Source organism: Vanellus vanellus (genome assembly GCF_965231255.1).
Source record: "Vanellus vanellus genome assembly, chromosome: 2".
Taxonomy (NCBI): Eukaryota; Metazoa; Chordata; class Aves; order Charadriiformes; family Charadriidae; genus Vanellus; species Vanellus vanellus.
In genome coordinates this window covers 75,261,940-75,280,776 of record NC_138906.1, presented here as the reverse complement: position 1 = coordinate 75,280,776, position 18,837 = coordinate 75,261,940, and the positions used below count along the sequence as shown (strand labels likewise).

The 18,837-nt window shown below is 47.7% G+C and overlaps 1 protein-coding gene across 1 annotated transcript in view; it reads left to right on the top strand.

The window, feature by feature from the left end:
• Window positions 1–13,071: 13,071 nt before the first annotated feature.
• BMP6 (bone morphogenetic protein 6) overlaps window positions 13,072–18,837 on the top strand; it is a gene marked incomplete at its 5' end in the record, with an annotated part of 94,061 nt that continues 88,295 nt past the window's right edge. The window contains one exon of the mRNA XM_082479408.1: window positions 13,072–13,522. Coding sequence (XP_082335534.1) covers window positions 13,072–13,522 — 451 coding nt within the window. The remainder of the gene's footprint in view (window positions 13,523–18,837) is intronic.

Here is an 18,837-nt window from a genome sequence, read left to right as displayed (position 1 = left end):
ATTAAAGATAACTTCACATTCTAATAAACAAACAAAGCAAACCCTTTGTCCTGATGTTTTCCATACCGCAGTCTTTGAAGTCAGAGATATATGGGGAATCCTGTGAAAGCAGAGTGCATAAAAGCGTATTATTGAAGTATTTTCTTTTGTAGTCCTTGTGGGAAGTATGTTACAGAGAAGGGAAGTTGTAAGATTATGGAGCCTCAGGCAGGATTTGCAGAAGCAAAGGGAAGTTTGAGGAACAGGGTGTTGGGAAGAGGTAGGGTTCAGGGAAGGGGGTGGAGAGGCTCAGTTCTGCAGACTTGTGCAGCTGCCTATACAGGCAGCAATACTCGGTCCTGTTCGCCCCTTTATTTTGAACAGTAAAGACCATGCCATTTTTGAAAGGGGTCTGGGACAACAGACAAGACAACTGCTGGAAATTATTTTGGAGCTGGGAAGTGTTGGATCTCTGTCTCTTCATTTCTTGACTCTCTTCTTTGAAGAGTGGCGTTTTCATGGCTTGTGCATGTCCTTGACTTTTCCAGAGCCACACGTCCAGAGCTCGTATCGTCTCCCATGGAGGCATACTCACCAACAAGTGGACAGCACTACTTAATAACTGTCAGAGTAGTTAATAGCTTCTTACCAAACATGCGTGTATTTGTATCTCACTGGTCATTTACCAGGAAACTCTAGAAAGAGTCTACACCGTTTTGAGACACCTTAAGAAAATATATTTGCTTTAGTGCAAGAAGGGGAGAACTTCAGGCTGTCTCATGGAAATCCCCTTGGTGTTTGGAAAGTCCTTTGGTGGGACATAAAGGGAAGTTTTTATTGGTCATTGTTACTACTATTTACTTAGTGTGTCTTAGCTGAATTTTCTTTAATTCATGCATGGCTTGAACTAAAAAGAACATCTTTGTGAAGAGTTGTCATGTTGAGACTGTACTTCACAGCACAGAGTTGTGCACTCTGACTAAGCAGCCAAGGATTTTATTGATGACACTTTAGGATAGTCAACACACGGGCCTCTATGTAAAGGAAGTAGTTAATCAAGGATATATCTAATTATTCATTTGTTAGCAGCCTGGTTTGTTCTAATACTTTCTTGGATCTGAGTTATGGTCAGATATCGAAGGTGATGACGACCATAGGGTGCCTGAGAATACAAAGCACTTTCACCGCACTGGCTTCAATATGTTGTCATGTTATAATTATTATAGTTTATTCATTGTCACTAACCTGTTCAAATATTTGAGAACAAAGTGATGTGGTTATATAAAACTTTGTGCAAGAAAACACAACTCTCCAGATCTCTCTTAAGCGCTGCTGTTGTCATCTACAGTCCCCTTTGATCCCAACCACATATCCGCATAGTAGCTCTGAGGATCTGTGAACCATTTCTCCCTTTCTCCCTGTTTCAGATTGCGGCTGATGCTTGTTAGAACAGTTCAGAGCATCTCTTTGAAGAAACATGGTGGTGACAGTGGCTGATCGAAACCCAAATGCTCAAAAACCTTGGAGGGGAGGAAATCCATATGTTAGAATCCTGTCACAGCTTGAATCTGTTATTGGAGGAAAACCAGGCTAATGTATAGGGCAATGGTTGGGAATCAGAAAAACAGGGTTCAGCTCTCAATTTCCCGTCTAACCACGGAAGGACTGTTTCATTCTCCTTGTTCCTTAGTTCTCCGGGTGAAAATATGTCTTTTCTTTCTCACAGAGGCACCATTAAGTGTTGGGTTATCCAGGCACTCTGATGATGGTGGGAGCGAGGATGGGTGCAATTGGAGACATGAGGTGTGGATGTCCTCTGGTGTGTGAGTGATTCAGCCCCAAATGATGCCTGTTGGTAGGACAGAAGATGGTTGTGTGCTTGCTGCTTCTAACTCCTGAGAGTTACTTTGGTGTCGGAGCAAAGAGTGCAGTAACTTACTAAGTCACAGAGCAGCCACATGGAAGACAACACTGACCCTTTGGAGTTATTCCCAGCAACATCAGCTCATCTCAGCATGTAATTATAATACAGCCCTAATCTGGAGAGTTGTCATGGGAAAGCAGCTCTTGCTGCTTTGTAATTGTAGAGATTCCCAGCAGGTCTCTGTTTTTTACTTCTGACAAAGTAAAGGGGATGTGGGCTGGAAGCTCCTACTCCTGCTGCAGCATTGGCCCAATGATTTACTAATTTACAGCTTCTGTAAAATGCTGTTGATGGCATCAAGTCTACAAAAATGTCTTTCAGGGCATAATCTGGACCAACGTGGATGCATTTTCAGTGCTGGAATCCTGTGAAGGAATGGGCATAGTCCGAGTCTAGAAATCCAGGCTGAGTTCATGCTACTGATGAATAACTTGGAAATGACTATCAGGTATCACTGGTAGGAGGAAAACACAGAAGTCAACACTGTCATTTTCAGAGTGGTTTCTATAAAACGAACTTGCAATTGACATTGTACATAATGTTTGTTTGTGAATCTGAAAGGCAAATACTAAAAAACCTTTCTAATGATAGTGTTCAGTTGTGCAGAGTGTTCCTGGCATGAACCTCATTCAAAGGAAGTCTATAATATCCATAAACTTTTGTTCTTGGAAAGGGTTCCTCTGATTGCCAGTGGCACTGTCTGACTGCCCAAATGAAGCGATCCCCCGGGAACTTTGGATCTCAGTCCAGGCAGCCAGCCTGGAGTCCTCACCTTGCCAAGCAGTGCTCCCCATGGCCAAGGTTACTACTGAATGACCTGTGTGGGGAAATAAATGGGCTTTCATGTGTGCCTTTTGACGGTGCCACATTTAGGTCTGCTCTGTGAAGACTAGGCTATGCAAAAATATTGATACATGTGATAAAAATAACTTGTCATTTCTATTTTTAGGGAAGGGATTGAATACTTCTTTGCAGAGCCCAGCCTCGTAGGGCCCTGAATCCAAAACTGAGGCCTCTTGGCCTTTTCGTGATGCAAACAGTAATTTAAAATATACATCTGGCACAGTGCAAAGGGAGAACATCCAACATCTGTCACATTCCATTATCTTGCCTTGCTGCTATTAGGCTATTATTAGTATTTAAACTAAATATATCTCCTCGCGGGCTGCTAACCATAATACCTTGTTCAAGTACCCGTTCCTTTCATTGCCACAAGCTGTTTGAGCATCACGTAAATGAAACTGGAACATCACTTGATGGACTGTTATCATATTTTATTGCTTTATTTTATTTTAAATGGGAGGAAACAAAACTTGCCAAATGTTGTCGTATGGTTTGAAGAAAATGAAATGGATTTCCCTATCATTTTGGGCGAGGGAAGTGAACAGAGGCTTTTCTAATGGAGATCAGCTGCAGGCGTTTGGTTCCACACTAACAAGGGCCCATATGCTGTCACTGGTGTATATGTTTTGTCTTGCGGCTGTAAGACTCTAGAATGACTGGGGGTTTTTTGTTGTTTTGGGTTTTTTTTAAACTGTCTTTTATAATTAATTATCTGCCGCCTCTATCTCTTCAAAGCCGAGTGAAATAAAGACGTTGTAAGAGACTAGAATTACTCTAAGCAAGAAGTTAGCTTAGAAATGTTTCCCTCCCAAGTCAAATGCTGTGTTTCCACTGGGAGCTCTGCCCAGCAGTTAGAAAAAACTGCCCAAAACCTCGGGTAGCCTTTTGAAATGAGTCATGTTTTTAATTTACATCAGCACAGATCGCAGCTGCTTACCCAGGGCCAAGAGCGGTGCCCTTCCCTATGCGGCTGCGGTGGATGCTCACGAAGCAGCCAGCCTGCATCGCAGTTTGGCAGGCGCTCATGCTATATCTGTGCCCATACATCAAGCAGTGCCCCTTTACATTCCTAGATCCTGGGACAGGATCATCTGCATGGTTGAACCCAGCGGTCTTGGGCATTATTTTGGACTGGGACAGGTAGTGTCATCTCAAATGGTTCCTGAGATGGGTGGCTGCTAGTGCAGACCAGTGGCAATCCTGGGGAGTAAAGGAGTAGTGGTGTGGACCTGAGCTTTCTGTGCCCAGGGCTCAGTCCCGGGGGGCCATCCTGGGCAACATTTAATTTCGAAGCAGTGAAAGAGAGGGTCCTGCAGCCCTAGGCGTGTCTGCAGGGACTGCCCCACCACCCCAGCTCAATGGGTTAGAGGGTACCCACAGAGATCTGGCTAGAAAGCCTGGGCAGAGCATCATGCTAATGCAACTGTGCAGCTTCTGGTGTCTGAGCTGTGGTGTTCGGAGTTACACCAAATATCTTGAAAGTACCTGAAAATGACCTTTCAGTTGCTTGTTTCTGAGGCTGTTGGTTTTTTGCTGGAAGAGTCCCCTGGCACAGAGTGGAATAAGCTATTTGAAGGTGGCTGTGTGTCTCTGATAGCAAAGGATCAGTAAGGTGCAGAGACCTTGTCCTGAATGTGACCATCTATGCGGTGCAAAAAGGGGGATGTGGCTCTGGAGCTGCCGTAGCAGCTCTCCCCTCTCCCCAAAACCGCACTGAGCTGAGCTGCCTTCTCAGCTCAGGTAAGGTGCTCCTACACACCGGAGGTACTTGGTTTTAAGCTAATCCTATCTTCTAGTTGACATTATTTATTTATTGTTTTACATTATTTATTATAGTACTGCACTTGTTAAATATGAAAACAGTACCAACACGTTAGGGGTTACTCTGTCCGCCCTGTGTCAAGGCACCCTTTCACGTATGAGCAAAGACCCACGTGGACCCAGAGCAGATCAGCTGCCCAGGTGCCTCCCGCATGGCTTGCCGGGGCCGTGGCTGGCACAGGCAGGTCCTACCTGCTTTTCAGTGCTATGGTCGCAAGGCTGCACCCACAGTCATGCTGACCTGTGTGGGTGGGCTAGCTGGAGGCAGCAGTCACGCTGCGTTACAGCCCAGCAACACAGAGCTGGGCTGTAAGAGAAAGCCAGTCCCAACCGGCTTTCCCAGCTCGAGCATCAGCAGCCGCAACCTCTCAGCCTGCATCTCCTCGGGACTCGGCCAGGTCTGGGCTGCCGGCATCCCACAGGAACGATAGAGGCTTTGGAGCTTGTGCACGAGCTGGCCGAGACAGAAAATTTGGGCCGACAGTGCAACAAAGACAAGCCTTGCATTACAGGCGTGCTGTTGCTCTGGAAACTTGAAGCCTCCCATAAGCAATGCAATTACTAGCTGGTTATCACTTTGGCTTCACCAAGGAGGAGATTTTGTTAATTTAGAGAAGGCTAAGAACACAGAAATAGTTTTTTTTTTTTTACAAGGCTTCCTCCTTACAGCCTTTAAAAAAACCCACATTTCTTTGTGATCACTGCAGGACCTACCTCCAGAAGGCAAATGTATAAAATCTTTTCTATCAGCCTCTAAACATTTCCTGTAGAAAGAAAAAGGATGATTCTCTTTTCTGAGTTACCTCATCTTGCGCTGGCATGGAGACTTGTTTAGTGCACAGTAGCAGCTGCATCTCTTCAGCTTAAATTGATATACGACTGCTGCTTACCTCAGCTCTTCTCCTGACTTGTTAACAAAGTGATTATTGCAATGTGTAACTCTTAAATCCAAACATTAAATGGTGTTTGGGAACAACTCATGTCCCCTTTCCTCCTGGCTGAATTAGTTCCCTTAAGGAACTAACCCGTAAGGCTATTAGCCATGACAGTAAGGAGAGGTGTTGAAAAATAACCTCTTTGGGGGATGAGGGAGTGCTTTGTTCCTCAAGCATGAAAGAAAATGCTATGAAACAATAGGGTTTTTTTAAGCCGCTACAGTTCTTGATGTGTAAAACCCCCTTTGTAGACTTTCTGTCCTGTGCAGTGTGCCTTCTGAGACCCCGCTTTTTCCCAAAATACTCATGTTTGGGTTGGCACCGTATGAGGCGTCTTTTAAAACAATTGTGAATGAAACTGAGTGGCCTCTACTAAATGTCCGTAAGCAGCAAAGACCTGGAGGAAATGTGTTTTATCCCCTAGAGCCCAAGGAGGCCACAAGGCAGAAAACCCCTTAGTGACAGCTCTGCCACAGCGGCAGCGGGGGAGTCTCGGAGATGGCCAAGGATGGGAGAAGGCAGTGAGCTGCCCGCTGCGCTGCCGGCAGCTGCCATACCCAGGAGGGAGACGTCCACTGGGGTGGGATGGGTGCGAGGCAGCTTGGCTTTTGGGCACGAAATGGCTTCTGAGCCTAATGCAGCAGGGAATGACCTTGACCTTTATTTTTAGAGGGTGCTTAGGGACTTTGAAGACTTGCCCCTGTGTACAAATGGATGAGGGAAAGGCAGTCCGAGTACAGCCGCCTCTACAACGGGATGCTGCTGGGAACAGCGTTTGTATTTTCAGACTTAAATAATCTGGCGGTCCCTGCTGTGGCCTCATGCTATTTGGGTCTATCCCAATTTTATTGAAAAGTGTTGTTGAAAAGACGTATTTTGCACACTGGTCAGAGCAGACCTCATCAGAGTTACTTCAAATAAGATTTCATAACTTTTTTTTCTCCTAGTTTTGTTCTCTCCAGGATATTTTCCAGTCCCATTCTGCAATATTTGCTAGCAATCTTAACAGCTGTTCTTTCCTTAATTATTATCATTGCTCTTGCCTCTTTGGTTTTGGGGAGGGGGTGTGTTCTTTTTTTTTCTTTTCTGTGCCAAACAAAATGTGATGACCAGGCCCTTGTATCTCAAAAATACACTTTTTCCTTTGTCTGTAAAAATATGTAATATCTGAGGGAAAACAGTTGAACCCCATCCTTACCACATTAGAGATAGAAATTATTCCCAAATTCTGGTAACTGGCTAATGCAGAGTCCTGCACTATCTTGGGAGTCTTTCCCATTCAAGAGAATGTGAAGAGTTAAAACAGAAACCCAGTGTGTCGGGTATTCAGCTTTATAATGGATAGATTATTTGGATTAAAGTTTTCCTAAACCTGTGAAGTGTAGCTCCCATTTGATAACACACGGCACATTCTGAAGTTATAAATAGTATTTGAAACCATTCATGTTTTTCCAGCTTTCCGGTTTCTTTACACAATTGCAATGGCTTTTACAAGTTCATGGAGCTCACCATTTTAAATACATTTGAAAAGGGGCAGAAATGCCAGCTCCTACAAGCTTTGAGAGAGCTCCCAGTGCTTGAAAGAGGGCTCTTCTCTTAATTTAGCCCCTTCGGTTAATTTGCCAAGGTTTAAAGCTGAACTGGCCTAACAGAAAAGCTTTCTGCTGCTGTGTGGCTCTATGCAAAAAGAACAAACATAAATTAATTGCTCAACAAAAATGTAAGCCAGAGTTAGGGTTACTAATACATGTTTGTTAATTTAAAGCATTAGAAAACATAAATCCAGATTGAATATTTGAAAATGGAGAGTCTGGTAAAGATCTACATGTGGACTCCCCTTTACATCTTCATCCTCTCCCAACCTTAACCTATCATACAGACATTTTGGCATCCATTCGTTATACCTTACGTGACCCTAAAGGTCATGACCTACCTGCTAAAACCACGGTCTTTCAGTTCATCCTCACATTATGAGCTACCCCAACGGGTGTTTAATTTTTTCTGCTCAGTACCCCAGACAACATACATGGAGGGACATGGGCTGATGGCTTACCAGCCAACACCAGCCAAGGATGGCGCGTGGGCCTCTCCTCCTCTCGTTGCTTCTCTTTGCAGCATAAATGTGCTGGTAGCCAGGTACCTCTCCAGTTGTCAGCGTTTGGAAGAAATTCCATTCTTTCTCTGAGATCCCACTGGAGGACACAAACTCCAGCTGAAGCCGTCTACGCAGGCTGGACATGGCACTATGTCTTTTGTACTGGTGTAAGCGTTACCCAACAGACGTGGGCATATCTGCACGGTGGCGGAAGGTCGGACGGCAGCACAGGTATGCCTTCAACCCAGCTTGTATGGAGGAGAAAATGCATCTTTGCTAATGTTGTTACCTGTGACAGCTGTATATAGGCTAAAGGTATATTCTTACCTCGGGTTGGCTAATACAATTCTACATTTACAGGCCTTTCACTTACTTTTTATGTGTAGAATTGAGATTGATGTAACTGCCTTTCTAGTTTACTAAGTCTAATTCACAGCCTGTACAGAGCAGCTTTTGCTGTTTCCCTTTTATAGTCATTGATTTACTTTCCTCAGTTTTAAACAGAAAAAGCATTACTAGCAAAAATAAAATGAAAAGCAAATACCATGAAAAGACTCGGGAAAAATATATTAATGATATGATATATTAATATTTATTTAATTGCTGCCATTTCAAGTCACTTTCCCTTAATACTTGATACTGTTGACTTCAAATATACTTTAAGCTATAATTGTTCGCACATAAGTATATCCTTGATAGGGTGGAGATGGTGGCCAGGGTTGGAACAGAGTCGGAATTGTTTGTGAGATGCGTACTGGGACTTACTTCACTTTTAACTGTTTGCTTTTGCAAGGAGAGCAGTCCAGTCATGTTGTTGAACGAATATTTATAACCATTTTTTAAAGTGTTCTGATCTGGGAAATCATTATTGCATATTTTTAGATGAGATTTCTGAGTAAAGAAAGTAGTGGTTTGGTATGTGCAAATAAGATGATGTTACTATTTTTCAACTGTCCCTACTTGCAGTGGAGAAAGTAGTTCAGCAAGCGAAAGGAAAAATTGAGCTTTCATAGCAAATGCTGGTTTTAGTCTGCTTCGATCTTTGAACTAAGATTATACTCAACCACTCTTTCCCATTTCACAAGCAGACCTTGGAAACCAGTACACTAAAATTAGGAGGCATGTTTGCATTTTCAACCTCTCCAAGCGCAGCACTGAAAATAGTCCGTTCCAGCTATGTCATTATTGTACTACACAGCGCTGGTTTGGGGGTTTTTATTTTAGAAAGCAAACGTCATTCTTCATTACTTACAGCTCTTCCACGTTGCTTTAAAAAAGTACCTGCCTTTGCTTGGCAAAACGAGTGCGAAGACAGAAGCTGCCCTTACTGCAGCGTCCTTGCTGACCCTGTAAGCGCAGGAGCCCCGGTTTCTCACAGGCACTTCGGCAGCTGCCAGTTCAGCTGGAGGGAAGGTGGGAATGCCAAGTGATAAAAGTCAAATGTCTTTTCTGTTTTCAGGAGGTGGAGAAGGGACCTCTAGAACAGTAAGTTCTACGCTATATCCAAAAGTATATAATTAGTCCTGAAAAATATTAAATTCAAAGTGTATCATTCTGCTAGAGTTGTGTAACGCTGTTACCTGGGAAGTTGTACACCTAAAAGCACTGACAAAGGTTTTGCCTCATAAATCCAGATGAAATGGTGTATTTTAAGGCATAGTAATGGAATGTCTCTATTATTTTTTTTGTTTGGTGTTTTTTTTTTTATTCTGAAAGCTTCTGACTAAAGTTAAATTACCTTTTTACCACTTCAATACTTCATATGCCTGTAACTGCTCCTCACAACTTGTGCATAAAACAACCAAAAAAACCTAATTTGCTTAAATAAGAGAGAGGAACGATTCGCTAAGTGAAGGCAACCGAAAATCCAACTGATCCTTTGTGCCTAGAAACTGGTAGCCCAGCTTTTAATTGCATGCAACCTAAACACTGGCACTGACAGAAAAAAAATTAACTGCTGTAGTTAATCCTCGCTGGCACCACGCCACACCTTGGAACAGGAGTCCTGCAGGGTACGGGCTCTGGTCACGGCAATACGCTCCCCACAAAGCACTGAGCAGGTGTGGGTTTTTGAATACAGACTGAAGTTTAGCTTATGGGCCGAAGATTAAATAAGGATTTTTCTGGGGGAGGTAGGAGACCTCTTTGAATTATTAGGTTGGGGTTTTTTTTTTAGAGAGAAAAAAAAAAGGTGTTATTGCTAACTTGCCAACGAGGAAAACTTCCAGGAATAAACCTGAATTTCTCCACTTTGCCACCAGGTGTCCGTCATGAGCAGGGAAAAACTGATGACCTGAACGCCACACAGGAGCCTGTATCCACAGTATTTTTGACGATCCGACAGCGAAAGGAAAGTCTGAGTGAAAGTAAACGTTAACGCAGAGTTTTGGATGGCGGATATGCTACGAAGGCTCCTTGGCAAGTGGAAAGTTCTGCCAGTAGCACTACAATATATGTTTAATTAACTCTTAAAACATGTGTGTCAGCCTGCAGCTCTTGCTGAATACAGAGGCTTTGCGCTCCTCCAGAGACTTGGGTATTCAGCTCTCCCCCGAAATCTTAAAATCCTTTGCAGAAACTCACCCTTTCAGATGGCAGGGATATCTGAAATCTGTTGCCGCAGGTGGCTTCTGTAAGAAGACGTAATTCTTTCACCCCTTAGCAAGTTGCTGAGTGATGCAGTGACTTTCCGAGGTCTGATAACGTTAGCTGAATCCCACAGTAAAGCATTCACATCTACAGGCGAGAGGCATTCCTGGGGATAAGTAGTGTACGTCTCTGGGAAGCACGGCTGAAAAAAGTGAAAGAAACTTAAGTTAAACTTAACAGAAGGTGCAGTGACTTCCTAAGGAGGGTGTTAGCTTCCTAGCTACGCATGGGAACTTACCTTCAAAATAAGATAACAGGGATGTACTTGAAGGTTTGCTGTGTGTCCCTGTTCCCAGATTGCATCAAACTCAGATGCCCAAATGCTGCCAACTGTTATTATAGCTGCTGTTTATTGCAGTAACCCCTATGCAAATGGCAGTATTTCAAATATTTCTCTTTCAGAATACAAACGTATAGGTGATACTCATTTGAGCATCTGAGGAACAGAAATGCCTGACAGCTGCCCTGGAGTTTAACAGTGGCTGTTGCTAAATGTGCACCATCTCTGCCTGACTTCAAGAGGAGCTGGGGACACTTCGGATGGAGGGGTTCATTCTTCAGAGATACCCGTGTAATGGGACACTTCCCTCTGTCATTGTCAAAACAGGAAGCGGAGGCTACAACGCTCTGCTGGAGGCAGCCGCATGAACTGCATCCGAACAGGCTCAGAGACTGGGAATTGAATGGTACAGAAGTAGCTGCTCTCTTCCCTCACCATATGCGGGATAAATACCTGCCTGGGAAATCTCCCTCAATGACATCAGCTCCTGTGCTTCCTCCCAGCCTCCAAATGTCCCTCCTAAGGTGACTATAAAACACCACCTTGGTGGGCTGGGAGGGGTGCAGGATAGCTTGTGCATCAGGCTCTCCTCCCGGCAGCCTGGGTTTTCCCAGCAGGATCCCACCCTGCCTCGCAGAAGGAGAGGGCTGTTGCTCACCTCCTCTCTGGGAGTGAGCCCTCTTCTCCCTGTTTAATTAAACCAGCCCCATTGTGCTAAGCTGAGAAAAGTGGGTAAATGAATCAGCAGAACAAAAGTTTCCCTGGATGTTGCCTTCCCCACTCCCTAGGGGATGATGCAGACCTCTTTCATGAAGGTAATGGGGTCCAGTATAGCAAAAGGAGCATGTTGGGGCCATGCTGTCACATGCACCCTCACTTCCAAATTCTGAGTATCTTCACGAAATGAAAAAAGCGGACAGTGGCAAAAGCAACTTCTGTACTCTTCCCTCCCAGCCCCACAATATCTATGCTCAAATGTCCTTAAAGATGCATTTTTTTTTCCTTCCAAAACCAGCTTTTAAATACCCAGTATCACAGCGTTCCTTGACTGGTGCAGTTAAAACACCCATCTGTAACCTTACTGTAACATAAGTGAACGCTCGGTGTAACCTCCACTTCTGAAAATAACATATTCTGTCTTGAATATTCTCAGCTGTGTCTCTGGGAAACTGAATATGAGCTTATTGCCAGATTCTGATTCTAATAAAGTTAATGGAAATTTTGCCAGTGACTTCAAATGGTCCAGATATTCTTCTCGGGGCCAACTCCTATGAAATTATCCCAGTTCAAACCCAGAGCAATTGCACTGATTTCAGCGGGGCTAGCCTGGATTTACTCATCCAGCCCGAGCAAGATTCATGAAGTCAGAGACCAGCATATGGAAGAGCTGCTTCTCGCTCAACCTAACAGCCGTGGTTTGGGTGGCTGGGTTCCCCCCCCCCCCCCCCTTTTATGAAAGGGCTGAAATCAGAGCTGCAACCTCAGACCTTTACTGTAGTAATGTTCTTTTATAGCAGTATCACCTGTTTCTCAGTGCAGACGGGTACTTCATCGGTGAGGGCTGGTGGGGGCACCCGTACCTGGCCACTGACCAACGCTTCGTGCTCAGTTGTGCAAGGTATTCCACGTAAAAAAAAAAAAAAAAAAAAAAAAAAGCTGTAGGATGCTGCGACCCGTTAAAATTAACCGTGCGCCTTTTTCAGATTTAGAATAGGCAGCACTCTGCCTGTTGTCAGGACAATTAACCCACGTCCCCCCAAGGGCTGGGAGGGGGGGTGGTGGTCGGAATCCTTCTTTTTACGAAGAACCACGCCGGCACAGACGCGAGACGAAGGGCGGCCGGCGCCGCTATGACTTCGCCGGAGCGCCGCTCCAGCGCACCAAACCGGTGACAACCGACGGGGCCGCCGCTTCCCAACCTGCTCCGCTGACCCCCTCTCCCCATCCCCCTGCCGCCCCCTCTCCATCCCGCCCCCTCCCTCCCCGCGGGGCCGCGCTACCTGCGCCCTCGCCCCGCTCCCCGCCCCGGAGGAGCGGCCGCCCGCCCCGCCGAGAGGCGGGCGCGCTGGTGATTTGCCTTCGCCGCCCGCAGCCCCGCTCCGTCCAGCCCGCGGGGACCGGGGCTGCAGCCGCAGGAGCCGCTCGTTCGCTCGCTCCCTGCCAGGGGGAAAAGTTCGCTGCTCTTCTTCTTCCTCCTCTTCCCCCAACACGCAGACCCCGCGGCGAACCCCGGGCAGGGGCATGGAGAACTGAGCGGTCGCGCCGGGCCGGGGGCGGCCCCGCCGCACCTGAGCAGCGGCGGCGGCCGGGGGGTTGGGGGGGAAGGTGCTTGCACCGCGGAGCCCCGCGGGCGGCCATGCCCGGCGGCGGGGGCGAGCGCTGAGCCCCTCTGGCCTGGCTGCCCCCCGCCGGCCCGGGCGATAGCCACCGCCGCCGCGGGCGGGGGGGGGGGAGGTGGGGTGGGAAGAGGGCTGGAGGGCGGCGGGGAGCCCCCGGGGAGAGGAGGGAAGCGGGGACCTCGCCTGCCTCCGCCCGGCCGAGCGCCATGCCGCGGCGGCTGGCCTGGCTCTGCTGCTGCTGGGCGCTGCTGAGCGGCGCCTGCCGCCCCGCCGAGCCCGCGCTGCCCAACGAGGGCGGGGAGCCGCCGCCCGCCGCCACCGCCGCCGCCGCCGCTTCGGGCTTCCTCTACCGGCGGCTGAAGTCGCACGAGAAGCGGGAGATGCAGCGGGAGATCCTGTCGGTGCTGGGGCTGCCCCACCGCCCCCGGCCGCTCCCGCGGGAGCCGCCGGCCCCGCCGCCGGGGCGGCTGACGGCGGCGCCGCGCTTCATGCTGGACCTCTACCACGCGCTGGCCGAGGGCGCGGAGGGCAGCGCGGGCGCGGAGCCCGGCGGCCGCCCGCCGCCCCCCGCCCCGCCGCCGCCGCCGCCGCTGCCCAGCGCGCAGGACAGCGCCTTCCTCAACGACGCCGACATGGTCATGAGCTTCGTCAACCTGGGTGAGTGCCGCGGGGAAAACGCGGAGCCCACGCAGCAGCCCGCCGGCACCCGTGTCCCGCCGGGGCGGCCGCCCGCGGGCAGCTTCCCCGGGGAAGGAGGCGGTTGCGCCCCGGGGAGTGCGGCGGGGCGGAGGGCGGCGGTCCGCGGGGCTCTGCCGGACGGGACCCACCTCGGGCTGCGTGGGTCGTGGCCGGGAGGGCAGCTGCCTTCGGCGAAGGGCAAAACCTCCCATCCCCCTCCCCCCCCCCCCCCCCCCCCCAAAAAAAAAAAAAAGCCAAAAAGCCCCATATCGCAAAACCCGAAGGGAACAAAAAGAGAAAAGGGTGTATTATATATATTTTTTTTTAATAGTCTTTTTGTCCTCGTTATGATGATAGCGGTCGGAGCCTGTCGTTCGGGTGAAACCCACGCTGCTGTGGGTCCTGGGCAGCGCGGTCGCGGCTGTGCCGGAGCGCGAGTTGTGTTCGTTCTCTCCGCGCAGGGTCCAGCAGGACACAGATGCCTTTGGGGCTGGAGCAAAGTGTCCCATGCTACTCCATGGTGTCCCCGTCTCCTTTTTTTTTTTGTAGAGGGGATCTGAGCTAGTGCGATGATGAATATGTGGCTCCGTGTAGGATATTCTGGTGAGTGAGTCAGTGAAGTGGTAAAAAAATCTGTATCATGGGGAACTCTTGAAATAAGTTGTGTTAGATGTCAGCCTGCTCTTCAAACATATCATGCTGTCAGCGTGTTACTGATGTGAAGGGCTCCGAGGTGGGCATCTCAGTGGGAAAGCCATGAAGCTTTTTACTTGAAGGAGCCCTGAATACTAGACTGCAATTATGAGGAAACAGTGTAATTAGATTCAGCCTAATGTGAAGAATGAAAATATTTCACTTGGCAAATTGCAGTTCCTTTTTTTTAGGGAATTCCTGTGAAGCTCAAGTGTCTTAGCCAGTCAGCTGAAAACTCTGTCTTTTCACTAGCGCTTCCAGAGCGGTACGCCAGAACCATGACACCTGTGAACAGTTTGCCTTGTTTTAAAAAAAAACCCCACAAATAATTGTGCATTGCCTTATCTACAGCAGTGATATCTCACTGCAGTGGGATGCTACCAGCGCTGGTAGATGTGCTCAATAGGTTTGTACCACGGGGTATATACATTTAGAACAAGTTTAGCTCTAGTCTCCAGGGCCGGGTGATTTTTGTACCTGATGGGTCAGAACTGCCCCCCTTGTGCTGCGAATATTTGTCGAAGGATTTGTCTCCGTATAAATTCGAGGTGACTGCAACTCCTGCTGGCAGAGCTGCGCTGCCTGGGGCACACAGCCCTTCCAGCAGTGCAGCACCCTATGGGCTCTGTGTGCTGCATGTAGAGCTGTCGGGGTCTCAGCCTTCTCGTTTAAAATTAGCTCAAGGGTGTTTAGGTAGTGCTGCCATCTCAGAGCTCTGATGCTTTTGATTGAGACATCCTGAAACCGTCCGTCCATGAAGTCAGTGTGGTCTGTAGTCTGTGTCTGGTTCGGACCCTGAGATGTGGGAATACTGTATGGGTTTGGAGTCTGAAGGGCAGATGCTTCTGTGCTTCTCCCCTCCCAACCTCCCCAGACCTCTCTGCCCGTTGAATACAGAGAGCGGCCACTGCTGCCTCTGTTCTCTGCCTTCGGGACTTTCAGGACCTGTTCTTGAAGCTGTGAATTTAAGAAGCACGGTGTCGGCGGTAGCTGTCTATAAGCAATCCTTGTAGCGTGTTTTATTCGAAGGATGCAGAGCAAGGTGCTTGCAGGGGGCTGGGTGGTTCCCAGAGGAGGGAGAAATACGAGCACATGGTGTTTTGGAAGGTATTTAACCACCTGCTTTATAAAGCAGCATTAGACAGTAGACCTGAAAGTATTTGTTTCTTTTGAAAATAAAAAAACCCTCATTCGTATGATTCAAATCAGTTCTGATAATTTGGATCTAGACACTTATGTAACAACAAGGAAAATTATTCATGTAATGTAGTAAAATAGCACGACTGAAATGCTAGTTATGAGTCTCAGGAAGTATGAATCAACTGCAGAAATTTCTCATCAACTTCCAAGTTCCGAGTCATAAACCATAATGTCATTTAACGTGATTGTTTGTTACCAGAGGGTTGGCAAATCGACGGGCTGAGACCGGACAGCTGTTTGGCGGTTTTCTGCAGCTCCTCTGACATGGCAGAGATTTTTGGTGGTCTTTCACATGTGCATTGGCATTTACTTTTCCACTAAACAGTAATTCATGCCAGAAAATTAGAGGAAGCCTAAGGTTATATTGCAATATAGAAACTGAAGGTGTGATGGGAGAAAGCCAGCCTGTGATCTATCAAAGTGGCTTGTCCGATGTAGTCTAGAAAATGCAGCAAAAGATGGTGGGATCGCAGGAGAAAGGGAGGACTTCCTGACCTCAAGGACCCTGGCTATTCCAATGAAGCGTATGCCAAGCAACTCTGAAAACCTATGGCTGGAGTCTCCTTGTAAGCAGACCCTGCCAGAATTATTTTATTTAGGGTTTTCTTTATGTCATCGGACCTGTAATAACTTCTGCTTGATTAAAATTGGCTTCTGAAGAGCTTTGTCCTTGTTCAACCCTAAAGACTTGTCTTTCCATTACTGAAGAGACAGCTACCAAAGAGGGGTAAGGGACCCTTCCCGTTCTCTCAGGATCAGGAATTACCTGGTGCAGGTTGCCCTGAAGATGTGTGAAGTCAGATGCGGGTGGCCGGGGTGACCTGCCTTCAGGTGCTGATACTGCTTCTGCTGCGGCCCGCAACCGGGTCAACATTTGATGATACATCTGGTTGTGCTGCAAAGCCGTTATCTAGGTCAGGTGTGTGGAGAAGTCATGCTTTGTAGTGAAAGCTTGCAGGTGTGAATGTTCTTTTTAAAGTGCCTGAAAAGAGTCAGTAGCTTGTGGTGACTGCTAATTTAAAATGCGCGGTGTTCTATCCCTTCCTGACCAACATACACATTCCTTCAGTCTGGGGATACAGCAGATGTGTTTTCTGCCTGGGGAAGGCTATATTTCCATATGTGCTCAGGGTAAGAGTCCTCCTTGTCGAGGTCTTGCAAAGTTGAGGGACTTGGGTGAGGTCTCAGATTATTCAAGCAGCCAGGCTGAAAGGTGATATCCCAGGAGACAGCTTCTTTTTAATTAAAAAAAAAAAAAAAAAGTGGGGGAAAAAAAGGGGGTACTGAGGCATGGAGGTTCTCCAGACGGAGGGAGTTGCTGTCTTACAGGGAGGACGAGAAATGTCAGTCTTCAAAGTGTAGAGTCTGGGATTTATCTTGCCTACCTAGTGATGTCTGCATTGTAGTATGGACTTGCAAGGTGTGGGTGATAATTCCCAGAGGGCCTTCGAGTGTCTAGGGTTTCTAGGAGATGCTTAGTACTTTGTTTTATAAAGCACCCAGACAGCCATATCAGGGAATAGAAATAAGTGTTTGTTCCCCATTACAAGTAAAAACACGCATAAATGAAATTTATTATCTAAATTATCTGAACTTGTTCTATTTTATCAAGTTAGATATCCCTGGTAAACCTACTCCCTATTTTGGGAAGATGATCCTAAAAATGTCTATTTCAGGTGTTTTCGCTAGGATGAGGCACCCCAAAAGTGCCTGTTTCTTTCAGTTTCCTACATAGGAACTCTGGATATCTAGTGCAGATGGAAACATCTGCGTTTTAGATTTCTCAATTTGGGATTTATCAGACCAAGCAGGGTGCTGAACTTCTGTGCCGAAGGAATGGCTGTACAGCAGGGCTGCGGTGCTGGTGGGGGCGTTGTGGGCCAACTGGTGTCCTCGTGAAACTGTTCGGCTCGTATTCAGGAGCATCCTTGGTATAAATGTAGAACTTGCATGTCTTGCCATAGTGCTATTGGGAAGATAACATCTATTAATGTTTCCTGTTTGACTAATGTACCTTCTTTGTGGCACCAGGTAGGCTTATTTCTTCTTTCTCCTCACAAAATAAACCTTGGGGCAGTGACGCTGGATTGACAGCTGGACTCGGGCAGGCATCCCTATATTTGGCTGCCAAGGCTCTTTTTAGCGAGAGAGGTACCGAGTTCCTCACAACAAACCCCTTCCCCCCTCAGTCCAGGGGGATGAGAAGAGAGGGGTCACTGCTGAAAGCAAACTGCGGGCTGGGGCAGACCTAAAGTCCCCCTGGTGTCCTCGGGCTCATCAGTGCTGATGTGAAGGGGAGCTGCTCTCCAGCCCCTGTTTCGCTGGCTGATGTCTTTGGAGAGCAGTGCGTGCCACGTGTGGCAGCAGAAACGAGGCGCTGGAAGAGTTTGGTACTTTAGCTGTGGCCAGAATTATTCCCTGTGGAATGAAAGGTGCTGTGGAGCAATCCTGTGTTAAAATGGGGAAGAAGCTTGTCTGTCCTCACCCATGCCTTTTTATTCTCGCATCCGCACCAAGGGAGAAAGGCCCTGTGCTTCCCACAGGAAAACCCAAGGAATCCAATGACAGTCTTTACGGGTTTCTGCTATGACCCAAATCTGGTGCTGTTGACAGCTGGAGAGCTGTGCAGGAAAAGTCTGAACCCATCAAACCCTCCAGGGACAAGGACTGTAAGAAGTGAGCTTTTGGGTTTTGGTGCCTGGTTTTATCCACAGTACTGTGCCTTTTTGTAGCAGACAACAGCATGGATTCACTGTATCTCTGTACTTTTGGAAAGCGGGTTTTCCCCTTTCAGTCACAAGACCCACAGGTCTCCTGGGAGGTCTTCAGGCAAGAGGATGAGGGGAAACCCAGCTGTTTGCCAGGCAGGCAGGGGGTTTCCTGAAGCTCTTCCACGTGATTGGAGTTGGGACCGCAGTGAAAAGCCTCCTTTATCTTCAAATCCCAAAAACCAAGGCAATCCCCATCTTCCCTGCAAGATTCCAAGTATCTGCTGGGGCACGGGAGCTCCCTCTCAGGGCAAGGGAGCTGCTCGGAGGTCAGTGCAGGGCTCGCTGTACAAGTGCTCTCTCTCCCCTCGCCTATAAAGCAGCAACTTATGGATGTGATGTCTTCCAAACGGGCTTTTCATCTTTTTGGCAGCCGTCACCTACCAGATTTCCTTCTAGGAATGATCTTGCACAAATCCATGGCAAGCATTTTGGCGCAAGCAGTGTGCCTTTGCTCCACATGGCTTTTCGCGGGAAGGAAGCGGCACTCCAGCATCCCCACCTGCATTTCAAAAGCAGGTGAATTTTTTCATCTGAAGCGTTTGATCAGCCCACCTGTCCTTTTCCTGGTACCGTGCTTGGTGTCGGGGGATATGAAATGAAGCAACCAAGATGTATCAGGGACGTTGCGTG